The 12,966-nt window shown below is 41.8% G+C and overlaps 1 protein-coding gene across 1 annotated transcript in view; it reads left to right on the forward strand.

Moving 5' to 3' along the window:
* The window catches only part of cdh23 (cadherin-related 23), a 200,443-nt gene extending 188,281 nt beyond the window's left edge, over positions 1 to 12,162 (forward strand). Inside the window, 24 exon segments of the mRNA XM_051959826.1 lie at positions 44 to 160; positions 259 to 483; positions 661 to 830; positions 1,581 to 1,718; positions 2,220 to 2,339; positions 3,418 to 3,595; positions 3,812 to 4,023; positions 4,362 to 4,556; positions 4,635 to 4,748; positions 4,857 to 4,986; positions 5,307 to 5,570; positions 5,656 to 5,817; positions 6,515 to 6,771; positions 6,867 to 6,964; positions 7,126 to 7,246; positions 7,344 to 7,423; positions 7,596 to 7,636; positions 7,779 to 7,839; positions 8,843 to 8,972; positions 9,163 to 9,282; positions 9,619 to 9,729; positions 10,348 to 10,570; positions 10,573 to 10,654; positions 10,656 to 12,162. Coding sequence (XP_051815786.1) covers positions 44 to 160; positions 259 to 483; positions 661 to 830; positions 1,581 to 1,718; positions 2,220 to 2,339; positions 3,418 to 3,595; positions 3,812 to 4,023; positions 4,362 to 4,556; positions 4,635 to 4,748; positions 4,857 to 4,986; positions 5,307 to 5,570; positions 5,656 to 5,817; positions 6,515 to 6,771; positions 6,867 to 6,964; positions 7,126 to 7,246; positions 7,344 to 7,423; positions 7,596 to 7,636; positions 7,779 to 7,839; positions 8,843 to 8,972; positions 9,163 to 9,282; positions 9,619 to 9,729; positions 10,348 to 10,570; positions 10,573 to 10,654; positions 10,656 to 10,686 — 3,380 coding nt within the window. The 3' untranslated portion in view covers positions 10,687 to 12,162.
* The last annotated feature ends 804 nt before the right edge of the window (positions 12,163 to 12,966 follow it).

The raw sequence follows: 12,966 nt of genomic DNA on the forward strand, positions 1-12,966 counted from the left end.
GAAGGTTTAGAAAATAGTTACATGTGTTTTTATGAATTTTTAGGTGCAGTATTTGTACGCAACCCACTAAACAGAGAGCTGGTAGCTACATTTGAGATCATTGTGTCCGTCCATGACAAGGCCAGTGATGTCATAGACAAGTCAGAAAGCGTTCCCAACGGTAAGTCCTTTTTCTCTCTGATCTTTTATTTCATACATTCAGTTTTTAGAAGATGTTGTCACTTTGTATCTCTCATGTCACCATCTCCTCCTTTGCAGCGAGACTGACCATCAACGTGTTGGATGTAAACGATAATGCTCCTCGTTTTCGACCTTTTGGACGTTCCAACTTCACAGAGAAGATTTTAGAAGGTGCTGAGCCAGGCACAACATTGCTGTCAGTTACAGCTGTGGACCCAGATAAAGGTCCCAATGGGCAGATCATCTACGAGCTGCTCCACCTGCCTCGAGGGGGATACGTTAGATTGGAGGATCCATCCACTGGTATGGCTACCAATAAGCTGCTGTAGGCTGTGAGAAAACTACACCTACAGCTCAAAACACACTGAGATGTCATCATTTATAGTATCATTCCTTTGTGTTTGTAATGCAAATATGGAATATTCATATTGACTAGACAAATCCTAACAGTAATTCTCACTATTATACTTTTTTTTTCAGGTAAGATTGTAGCCAACAAGACTGTGGATTTTGAAATGGTACAATGGCTGAATTTCACGGTTCGGGCTCGGGATCACGGCACGCCTCCCAGGATAGCTGAGCTGCCAGTTTATCTGCGCATAGTGGATATCAATGACAACAACCCTGTTTTTCTGGAACCCGCCTATCAGGTACTAAACAGCACTTTAAGAAACGTATAACAGCCTCTGAAGCAGACTGGTAGTGGTTTAGACAATGTCTGTGGTTTGAGGGGATTACTGCTTTAACAAACGTTTGTGAGGAAATGAATAAAAGCTTACAATGGGCATGTGGTTCTACATCGGAGCTTTGTTGCCATGCATCCTCAGTCTGAACAATCATATTAGAAATCATGCAACTTTTACATCACTTTCCATCAACATTTGACAGAATTTTTGCACTGTTAGGACCCATGTGGTGACCATAAACATGCATGGGAATAGATTTGCTTCAGCATTAAGGGGGGTCTGGGCATCCACTTCCAGGGATATTTGGAGGATCAGACACTTCATTTTCTGTATTCTGGTGAATTTTGTGCCTTTTCTGCTTCAAAAATGGTGTTAATGTCTTTATGCATGAAAAAGGAAACACGAATTCAGGAAGAATGAACAAACTTCACAGCCTTTTCTTATTTTAGAATAAATGCTTCATTCATGTTTTTATTCATAAATATTGAGGGGGACAAATCCTCAGTATTCCCCCTGAAATCTATGCCTACACAAAAACACGGAGGACAGCTGCGAAGGAGATTGTTGTCAATGGAAGGACAGGGAAGTGTTAAACCTCATAAGTATTTGGGGTGACACTTTAGTAAACAATGACGTCAGTGGCTGGTGGATCAAAACATACATTCATTCTTTCAGCATCCTTAAATAAAGTATGCATTTCTTTCTTGTTTATAGGAGCCTGTGTTTGAGAATGTAAATTTGGGCACCACCATACTTCGTGTCAGTGCTACAGATGCAGATTCTGGTCTCTTTGCAGTCATCGAGTACAGCCTAGTAGATGGGGAGGGCAAGTTTGCCATCAGATCGTCTACTGTAAGTTAACACATACAACATACATGCGCTGCTCTCATCCTGGTTTTTTGTCATCTTATAATAAAATCCAAAATCACAACAATTTCACAGGTTTTTCATAGATTTTACCCAGAGTATATTCTGTAATTTCAGTGTAGGTACAGTAAATTTAGAATTACAAGGCTTGACATTTTGCCAGAAAGGCTAAACCAACAGTATTCAGAACCTTTTTAACTTCAGTGTCGGTGAAAATGTGAGAAATTCCTCTTTTCTGAACTGAGACAAAAGATAAACATTTATTGACTGGAAAGAAGTGTTCTGCTGTGTTTATTCTCCCAGCATCATCCTGCCTGGAAATGAGAGTCTAAACAAAGCATTTCAACATCGTAAAGACAATCTACATATTTGACCTCAATGTTCCATTGCTGTCATAAACAGACTCAAATAAATGGCCCGATTCAGCCACCACGCCCAGTCAGTGCTTGTACTTCCTTCCTAATCATTCCTTCTCCTGTGTGTCAGGGAGAGATCTACATCCGCTCGCCTCTGGACAGAGAAACAAAGGACCACTACACTTTAACTGCAGTTGCCCGTGATAACCCTGGCGGTAAACCCAACAACAGACGAGAGAACTCTGTCCAGGTAGAAATCATGGGCTGTGATGGCACAAGGATCTTTTGTGAATAGGGCTTTATGTCTGTAGTAAACATTATCCTTAAAAGGCACCATGATTGAGTGATTTACTAAACTATTGTTATCTGCATTTGTAAGTTGTGTTGTCATATCTAGTCGTGAACAAAAAAGCAGCTTATGATTCATTGCAGACCTGCTTTTTGGTGATTCTTGCTTGACTCTTGACCTCCTGACCAATTATCTCTCAGCAGCAAGTGATAGTTTCTGTTTTCTTCAAGATCGTGGCAGTGATATAACTGTACCACGCACTTTATACTTAAAAGCAAATGTTTGCACACGTGATTTTGGGTTCTGTAGCTGCTTTTCGATGGCTCCAACTGACTTTCTTGATTTGCTTTTTCAGATCTTTGCTGTGTTCCTCACTTTCCCACTGTAGTGTTTGTATCAAGTCCTCATTAAATTGCCTCAGAGGAGTCAGCAGCTGTAATCACTCACGAGACATTAGGGGCCATGCCACTAAGAAAATTCGATCAACACAGCTTTCTACATCACCAAAACTGATAAAGCTGATGTGCTGTGTGTGTATTTTTGACCCAGAAGATTTTTTCATATTTCTGTTTTATCAAATATATCTATGAAAGCACTGAAATACGTGATTGTTTTTTATGACAAAGACATGTCTTTCAGTGATTCCATCATAGAAAATGGGAGGCATAGGCATTGGGAGCTAAAGATGCATTAATATACACGTTTTTTACAAGTCTATGGAGCCTTTTGTTCACAACTGAATGAGTCAAGAACAGAAAATATTTAATCATGATGTGAACATGCAGGTGACTTTTTATTATGACCCATAAAACTTAAGTCAGTGCTCTAACTCGACAAAATATGTAAAGGTGAACTTGTTTTTGATTTTTACATATCTCTGCACTACAATTTCTTGTTATTTATTGAATGACAAAAATCTTCTGCACATATGAAGTAAGTAATGGATTGAACTCTGCAGATATTCATGCTAATGTTTCCCTTGAGCTCTACTATGTGTCCTGAATGTGTCTCTCTGGAATATGACCTCGTGTCACATCAGGTGCTGGTGACTGTTCTCGATGTCAACGATTACCGACCTCGCTTTACAGAGCGAGTGTACAACACCAGCGTGTTTGAGAATGAGCCCAGTGGTACATCTGTGATAACAATAAAGGCTACTGATCTGGATGAAGGAGAGAATGGCGCAGTGCTCTACAGCATGCTGGGACCCCACTCTGGTATGAATGCACTTATATTCACTGTATTACTAAATCATCTCTAGAAATTGCCCAATAAATAACCTCCTTGTGAATCTTTTTCGTTAAATGTATTATTGGTAGAAAGAATGGTGCTCAAACCTTGAAAGGCCATGTATGGAGGCAGTTGTGATTCATCATGAATATCTATACTTAATCCCCGATCTGTCTGGTCTGTTTATTTTTTGTGTTTCTTAGATGCGTTCTCCTTGGATCCAAACTCAGGACTGGTGCGTTCTCGCCGCTTGCTTCAGTCTTCAGAACATTTCAACCTCACTGTGGTAGCTACAGACCAGGGCCGACCTCCCATGTGGGGCACTGCAGACCTGATCATCACAGTCATAGATGTCAATGACAACAGACCTGTGTTTGTCAGGCCTGCTAATGGAACCATTATCCATATCTCAGAGGTATTTGCATTCCCTTTTTACTATGGCATCATTGTATATGTGTGTGTGTGTGTGTGTTTGTGGGCATCTCTTCTTTGTATAACTACCTTTAGTGATGTGCAGTGAGTACATTTTGTCCATTCTTTTACTCAGTAACTGCAGTAGATACACTTGCTGTCTGTCAGTGTCACTACAGGCGAGTCTCAGCTAAGATCTGTCGAGACCGTGCAACAATCCATCATTATCATAAGTCCAGTGGAGAGACCAATACTAACACTGCATATCCCTGCACTTTGTTGGATTTGTTGTGGCTCATGGTGATTAGTAACACAAGCACTCACTGTCTGCTGTCCATGCAGGAGCAGCCTCCGGGTCTGCCAGTGTATGAGGTGCACGCGACAGACTCCGATGAGGGCGTGAATGGAGAGGTGCGCTACGCCTTCTTGCAGACAGGAGCGGGTAACAGAGACTGGGAGAACTTCCACATCGATGCCATGTCTGGAGTCATCACTACTACTGTGAAACTGGACCGAGAGAAGCAGGCCCTGCATAGCGTGAGTCAGCTGTGTGTGTAGTTGAAGTAATTTATGCGTAGGTACACATCTCTAATTGTGCGCAAATGGCTCTCTTAGCTTATCATTGTGGCCCGTGACATGGGCCAGCCAGTGCCTTATGAGACCACACAGCCTCTGCAGGTGGCGCTGTTGGACATCGACGACAACGAACCCGTCTTCCTCAAACCACCGGTGAGTGGCTCTAAAAACGCCCTAATGTGGTTTCTGTACTCAATAGCTGCTGTTTAACTAATTGTATGTGATGTTTTCTCCTGGTCTGTTTCTGTGTGCACACCTCAGCGTGGCAGCTTGCCTTACCAGAAGCTGACAGTGCCTGAGCACTCCCCCCCAGGTACGGTGGTGGGGAACATCACCAGAGCTGTAGATGCCGATGAGGGCTCCAATGCCATCGTCTACTACTTTATTGCAGGTAATAACAATGCCCATCACACGTGTTGTCTGATTTATCTGTTCATAACAAAAATGTAATACAAAGCTTTACCCCATCAAATAAATTATTAATGTTACTCCATATTCCACCCCAAATAAAATCCTGGATTCAAGAGGAGAGGAAGTTTCTCTTAATTTATTGTGTTTCCATTGTGTAGTCACTTGAAAGCCCTTGTACTTCAAAAGCTCAGGAATAATGATGACATTTGTATGGATCCATCTGTCTTTCTTTTCTATTTAAAGCTAATTTTCTCAGTGTTTTATGTGAAGAATGTAAATCCTCTCCGTCTCTTTCTGAAGGAGGAAACAGCGATGGAAACTTTGGCTTAAGTCTAGATGGAGAGCTGAAGTTGTACAAGGATCTGGACCGGGAGGAGACCCCAGTCTACTCCATCATCATCAAGGCTTCCAGCAACAGGAGCTGGACTCCACCCAAAGGTCAGAGGTCAATGCGAGCCAGAGCCCTGGATCCTGCACGTGACCCCAGCCTGCTGGAAGTCCGCATTGAACTGGAAGACATCAATGACCAGACACCACGCTTTGTGAAGTCAGAGTACACTGCAGGTAACGTGCAGCGTCGCATCTATGCAAGTGTGTGTTTATCTTTTGAAAATCAGCTCAATCTTCCTTCTTTTCTTGCTTTTTTCAGGAGTCGCAGCAAACGCCAAAGTGGGTTCAGAGCTAGTCAAGGTGGTAGCGATAGATAATGACATTGGGAACAACAGCTTGGTCAAGTACCACATTGTTACAATCCGCTACTTTCAGTCACAGAGCAATGGCAGTGAGGATGCTGGCAACATATTCAACATTGGTGAGTTTCCCTAACTAGAGTATTCAGGCAGTTTTGAAACTGGTTGTTTAATTCAACATACTGCCCACATCTATCAACACACATGGAGTTGAATAATGTTTAGATTTGTACCTCCAACAAAAAAGTCAAGGCAGAATCAAAGTCATTTACAGTGTATGCACAAGCAGGTTAAGTGAAATAAAACCACTTTACTCAACAGCGGTCAGAGATATAAACTAAATTGAAATCGACAAAAACTGTTCACACATTATTTAAAAAAATAAAACTGACATAATTTTGTGTTTATATATTTATGGTTTCCCTTTGGATTTGTTGAGAAAAGGAAAAATACAGACCATGGTGAAGGTGAACTTGTTTCAGCAGAGTTGACTTAAAGAGCAGCAGAGTCTTTAACGTGATTTAAATCACACATTTTCACCAGATATGTATTTACTTCTTGTAGCCAGTCCTTCCTTTTTTTCTTGCAAACTGTTCCAGTTCTCTCAGAAAGGGGAGGTTTCCTATAATCGTGTCTATTTTCAGATCTGATTCCACAGAGTTTCTATTTGACTGAGATACGACAAGAAGTATAACAAAATTATGCAGCATGAACCATTACATAAAATGCAGTCCCTTATGTTGTAGTCTTACTGAATTTTAATAGCTTTTGCATTGAGTCAAACAAACTTTTTATTTAGAAACTATATTCTCTTCACAGGTGAGAAAGACGGAATCATCCGCACCTACGACCTCTTCACAGCCTTCAATCCAGGCTACTTTCAGCTTGAGATTTTGGCCTGTGATTTAGCTGGACACACCACAACCACTAATGTGAACATCTATATTCTCCGGGATGATCAGAGGGTCAAGATAGTGTTCAATGAGATTCCTGATTTGGTTCGCGAAAACCAGGACGAGTTCACCAACCTGCTCTCCAACATCACTGGGGCTATTGTCAATTTAGATGATATACAGGTTAGACTTTTTTATTATTTAAATTGACTTTAGAATTTTTTTTGTTTGTGTTGTATAGATCTCTGACATCGTTGTTTTATTCTGCTGTTATTCAGTTCCATGTGGACAAGAAGGGCAGAGTGAACTATGCTCAGACTGACATGCTCATCCACGTTGTCAACAATCAGACCAACACCATCCTGGATGTCGAAAGGTCTCATACACCTTCATTAAATCAGTTGTAGTTTTACTCCAAAGCTGTGTGGCAACACTGTCATTCATGCAGCCTATGCACATTATCCCTCCTTTGACACTCAACTACAGCACATGAACTGCTCTGTTGTGAGTTGGTGTGTCGTTTTTCATGTTTTGCAGAGTGATCCAGATGATCGATGAGAACAAGGAGCAGCTGAGAAATCTGTTCAGGACATACAATGTGGTGGACGCTCAGCCTGCTGTTGGGGACAAACTGCCCGACGACATCTCCACCCTGCAGGTCTGCAGAGCTGAGACCCCCTGAGGGCCACATGCTATTGTTGGATGTTATTTTTGTTGTGGTGCTTTTAAGCTTTCTTTCTTTTTCTCTTTCACAGCTGGTCATCATTATCCTGGCTGTCCTGCTGTGCTTGGCAGGAATTTTGTTTGTCACAATGAATTGGCATTATCGCAGAGTGTAAGAATCATTCAGCAATTTTGTATTGATGTACAGTTATGTTGAGGACTGACTCGTTTACGGGTCTGCTCAGTCATGCACCACATTTTAAGCTGTCAATCTGAGCAGGATACCAGCATTTGTTTTCTCATGATGTGTGCATTTTCACTGTGCTTGTGTGCTTCGCTTTCAGACACCAGAGGAAGCTGAAGGCGATCGTTGCAGGATCAACAGGTGAGAAGCAGCTTTATTGGCGGGACAGTCCCATCAGCTATTCATCAGGATGTGGCTTTGCAATCTGCCAACATACAGCACAGCATGTCGAGGGTAATGCAGGCTGTTTTTCTAACTCAGTTGTTTTTCCTCCGCCATACAGGGAACCAGGGTCTGATGGATATCCTGGACATGCCCAACACTAACAAATACTCCTTCGAAGGGTGAGACAACACACATGTTTTTAAAAATCAGTGACACACAATGATTGAAAAATGTTCTTTTTGAATATGAGTTTATGCCATTGTCATAAGGGCAATATGCAGTTCAAAAAAATCGGCATTTTTAGCTGTTGTTCTTAAGATCGAGGCAAATCTTTCCTTTTACTTCAAACATATTAAACAAATTGTTGAGCAAAATAAGAAGTCAACATCATTTCTGAGCATTTCCACTTTGAAAAGTAGTGTACTAATAACAACTTCCAAACTACGTATTCAGACAACCAGGGTGACATACATAAAAAACCAAAGGAACCAATCACGCACACTAGAAGGATGGAGCCTCCTGTAACGTTATTCTTCAGAATTTGTATCCAGTTCGATGCATACGTGGTTGGATTACTGCATTATTACAGCTTGCCATTGTGTAGTAAAGGGTTCTAGATCTGCTCATTCTAAAGAAAGCAACAGTGTTGGGTTATATCTAAGCCATTTTATGGCACAAAAATGGCTTCTATTGAAAAAGAACTGTGTTGTAAAATATGAATAAATATCTAACTTTTTTATACTGTTTTTGGTGATTAAGTCAGTAACTGGAGAGGGACTTTATTTCATGAGCTTTAGAGGTACTACTGCTTGCTATCTTTGGACAAAAAAGGCTAGTTGTTCCACCATGTTTCCATTCTTTATGCTAAGCTAAGATAACTGTATGACATCCTTAGCTTACAGACAAGAGAGGGGTACAAATCTTCTCCTCTAAGCGTCTGTAAGAAAGCAAACAGCATTCTTGGAAATGATACTGTGACTTTAAGTTCAAGTAGACAAGCAAAAGTGTCACTGAACATTTTCAGACAGTGGTGGTGCTATTTTAACTTAAGAATCCATAACACTCATAATAAAATCATGCAACAACTGAAAAAGCAAGGCAATACCAACATCGTTTTTTATGTATTTTTTTAGCTCATCAAACTCACTTTTGTCAGTGTTGCATGTAATGTCATGTCTGCAGGGCCAATCCAGTGTGGCTGGACCCGTTCTGTCGCAACCTTGAGCTGGCTGCTCAGGCTGACCATGAGGACGATCTGCCTGAGAACCTGAGCGAGATAACTGACCTGTGGAACAGCCCTGCTCGCACTCATGTCAGTACCAGCATTCACTGACTTCATTTATACTTTACAGTAGTACTCTGAGAAATGTAAGAGATTGTATTTAGCTGCGCGTTTTAATGCTCATAAAAGTAATGCCATCACAGGTTTGCCCTCTGAATCAGCCCCATTAGACAGCAGTACCTTCACACTATTGATTTTAAGTGTCTGTGTGTCCTAACAGGGCACATTTGGCCGAGAGCCTCAAGCGAAGCCTGAGGATGATCGCTACTTGAGGGCAGCCATTCAGGAGTACGACAACATCGCTAAACTGGGCCAGATCATGAGGGAGGGGCCTATTAAGGTGAGACACCTGCAAGGTTGCACACGCACATGATATTCAATCTTGAAAGCATTGTTTTCGTTGGTTACGTGCTCTCTCCTACCACTCTATCTGAAGCACACTGAGGGACAAGGTCAAAAGACAGAGTTTAAGACCTCATCCATTCTGTTCTAAGAAGAAAACAGAGGGAATCCCCACAGACTGGAAGATAGGCTGTGAAAACCCAGCCGCTTAGTTGCAGATCTAGACATTCCTGCTGTCGATTCTCATTTGTCATGACTCATCACTGGGACAGCGAGGGTATGTAAGTTAGATGGTGTCATAGGCTGTGTTTGATCCTTACTGCCGTCCTGTCAGGGTTCCCTGCTCAAGGTGGTCCTGGACGACTACCTGAGACTGAAAAAGCTCTTTGCAGCACGACTTGTCACCGTGTCCACCAGCCAGGGAGATCACTCATCAGTCACTGAGGTGGGCTCGGAAAAATAAATGATCCGTCTGCACCTGCTGCTGGTGTTCCTGTCTGCCTTCACTGGAGAGTGATCTTGCATTCCTTTGATTTCCCTTTCTAAAAAACTGTCTGCCACTCTGACGTGTCACCTTCTCACTGCTTCTGCTCTCTCTGCTGCCTTAAACCAGACTTTGACTCAAATAGAGTTATTTCTCAGCTGTTCAGTTCAGTTCAGTTCCGAGCTTTCAGTTAACTGCTCAAGAGTTGCCTTAAGACTTCATATAGAGCCTCTAGATACTAATTTCTATACTTCTTTACTTCTCTGATTGCTGAGATGTGAATTCTCCTGCCCATGCAGTCCTCCTCCCAAACTAGTTAACACTAAAAATTGTTTGCCTCTATTTAAACCAGGTCTGGTATGAAATCTTTAATTTCTTCTGATCTGCTGTCTCCCTACATTTGACAGTTGTATTTACTTGAAGTGATTTCTCTCCTGAAACTTTTCCTTCCAGTGCTTTGTCCTATTCAAGCTGGCTCCTCCAAATCTGCTATATTCCTGTAAACCTCTTGTATTGTATCAACATACGGCTCATCATGGGCTTCATTCATTCTCCTTCTCTCCTGTTTTCCTTTAACAGCTGATCCAGAGTGATCTAGATGACGATGAGGACGAGCATCTGGGCATGGGCGGTGGTCGCGGAACTCTGCGCTTTAAGCACAAGCTTCCTGTGGAGCTGAAAGGGCCCGAAGGTGTGCACGTGGTCCATGGCAGCACTGGCACCCTCCTGACCTCTGACCTCAACAGCCTGCCAGAGGACGACCAGCGGGCCTTGGCTCGCTCTCTGGAGGCACTGAACGCTGACGCGGGCTTTATTCCGAGCGCAACGCCCGCACAGAGTCGGCCAAGTCCACCCCGATGCACCGCCACAAGGACGGGACACCCTGTCGAGAGTCCCCTGGAGATCACAGAGTTATGACTAGCCGAGGCCTCGCTGGTTTGAGCGCAACCATGACTCGTGTGTGTCCTTGTGCCTCCACACCGCCACCCTGATACGGCTGGGAAGGACTGGAGGAGGAGTGTGTGTAGTCTAGGGAACCTCATCAGCCAACCCCAGTGCATCAGTGAGACATCCTGCAAGAGGACTTACTCACCATTGGGTTGGTTTGAGTGGATCTCATGTTGGAGATGGTCTCATATTCAGTGCTTCAAGTGAAGGTATACTCCAATGACCTTACAGGGAGGTTGTCTTCAGTGAGACAAAAACATAACTGGTGTCATCAACTTTCATCCAAAGAGCTGAGTGGAACAGAGGAACTAAGCCTCCCTGTGGGAGAAGCTTGTAGAACCATGACCTTAAAATCATCAAAAGGTGCCTCATTCTCACTAATCCTTTTGAAGTCATACCTGGACTGCAGACACTCACACAAACACAAATACACACACTCAAAAAAAAAAAGAAGATACACACACTCAGACCAGCGGATGGCCATCAATGGGACGCTGAGAAAATGACACAAATTCCTTACCATGCTGATATTTTTCTTTTTCAAGACGATGCAATCAGTGTTGAATGAGTGTAGTGGGAAGACTTTTGTTTTTCAGATATTAGATAGATTTTGTTGTTTGGAAACTATTAATGGACATTTTATGCTGACAAGGGAGCATCTGCTATTTTCTCAGTGATGCTTAAAGAGTGGAGTTTGAAACTGACACCAACAAGACGAAGGGCTTTGCCAGTCCAGTAGCTTGGGGACAGACCTCTTTCTGATCAACGGAAAAAAGAACAAAACAGTCCAGTGTTGAGGGCAGCAGTGAACATTCAGCCTGATCCAGCTCACCATCTTCAGCATGGCTGTGTCAGTCAAGGAGAATCTTGCACATAACTCAGACTCTGAAGTGATGAATAAAGATAGTAGTCGAAGGACAAGTGTTGTCTGAGACTGGAGCCACTGAAAGAAAAAAGTTCTTTTATGAAAAATTTGATATAAAGGCAGTTAAAGACAGCCTTTGTACAGACTTACAGATGGAAAAAATATGAATTATCCAATTTTTATAGACATAAGATGGCGTTGTGCCCAGAGACTTTACACTGCCACCTGAGGGAGTCAAAGTCATGCTCAAACTGAGTAATGTTTGCTTTATTTTTTATTTTCTAGAAAATGTGACGGAATAAAAAGATATTTTGAAGAAAAATGCTGGTTGACCAAAAAGGTAATGTAATACTTTTGGATGTTTGGAGTATGTGTATATTGTGCTATGGTGACATATGTCGTTCTGTTTTCCTTTACAACTGACGCTGTTTCTGATGAGTGGTGTGTTTTGAGAAAATTAATTTTTTATATTCCCATTTTGTAAGTTTTTATTTCTTTGTCATTATTGTCACCAGCCCTGAGATATGTGTTGGGAAATGTTGTGGGATGATCTGTGATAATAAAAGAAATATGCAACGGTGTCCAACCTCAGTCAGTGGGATGATGGGAGGGTTGTGGCTGATGCAAGAGACGCTGGAAAAGAAAGAAAAACCTTGAAAGTCTGACAACTGTCATGACACTTATTTGTCCTCACATGACAATTACCTAAAGGTTGAATTCACAAGGTAACTCACGGAAGTTTAACAGAAAATCCAAGAGAGATGGACATTTTAAGTTTATAAAATCTGACAGGCTGCCAGGGGCGGACCCAGAATAATTTTAGTGGGGGAGCACAGAGGGGTGCAACAGATATTTTTGGGGGGGCACCGAAAAGTTGTAAGAAAAAATGAAAGCTGCTACCGAACTCTCACTTTTCCAAAGTATTTTATTGTTATTTTTTGCGGGGAGGGCTCTATAACCCAATAAGAAAGCTGTATATGACCTTTTTCATTTTGGACTGTTAACATTCAAATTATGATGGACTTGTTTCCTTGTTTATGTGAATTTCAGCATCATTAGCTACAGCATCTGCCTGTTATGTAAAACTAGTAAGCTCAACGACACTATCCTGAGGGCAGTTAAGTGACAAATATTGTGCAAGAACAGCACTATATACAACCGTGTTAATTTCCACTTCTTAGAATATTTACTGACAATTACCACACCTAAAATAAGAAATAATATTCTGTACTTTTAGCAACTAATTCTCAGCTCTAAACCATAAACATCATAGGGTTCTGTATGCTAATTAGTCTAAATCAAAATGAGTATCCAATACACAGTGAACAACAACAATAATCTGTACCCTTGATCTGTGGTAAAATAATCTGAAATGTTCTGTGCAG

This window comes from Acanthochromis polyacanthus, chromosome 15 (assembly GCF_021347895.1).
Source record: "Acanthochromis polyacanthus isolate Apoly-LR-REF ecotype Palm Island chromosome 15, KAUST_Apoly_ChrSc, whole genome shotgun sequence".
NCBI classification, from domain to species: Eukaryota; Metazoa; Chordata; class Actinopteri; family Pomacentridae; genus Acanthochromis; species Acanthochromis polyacanthus.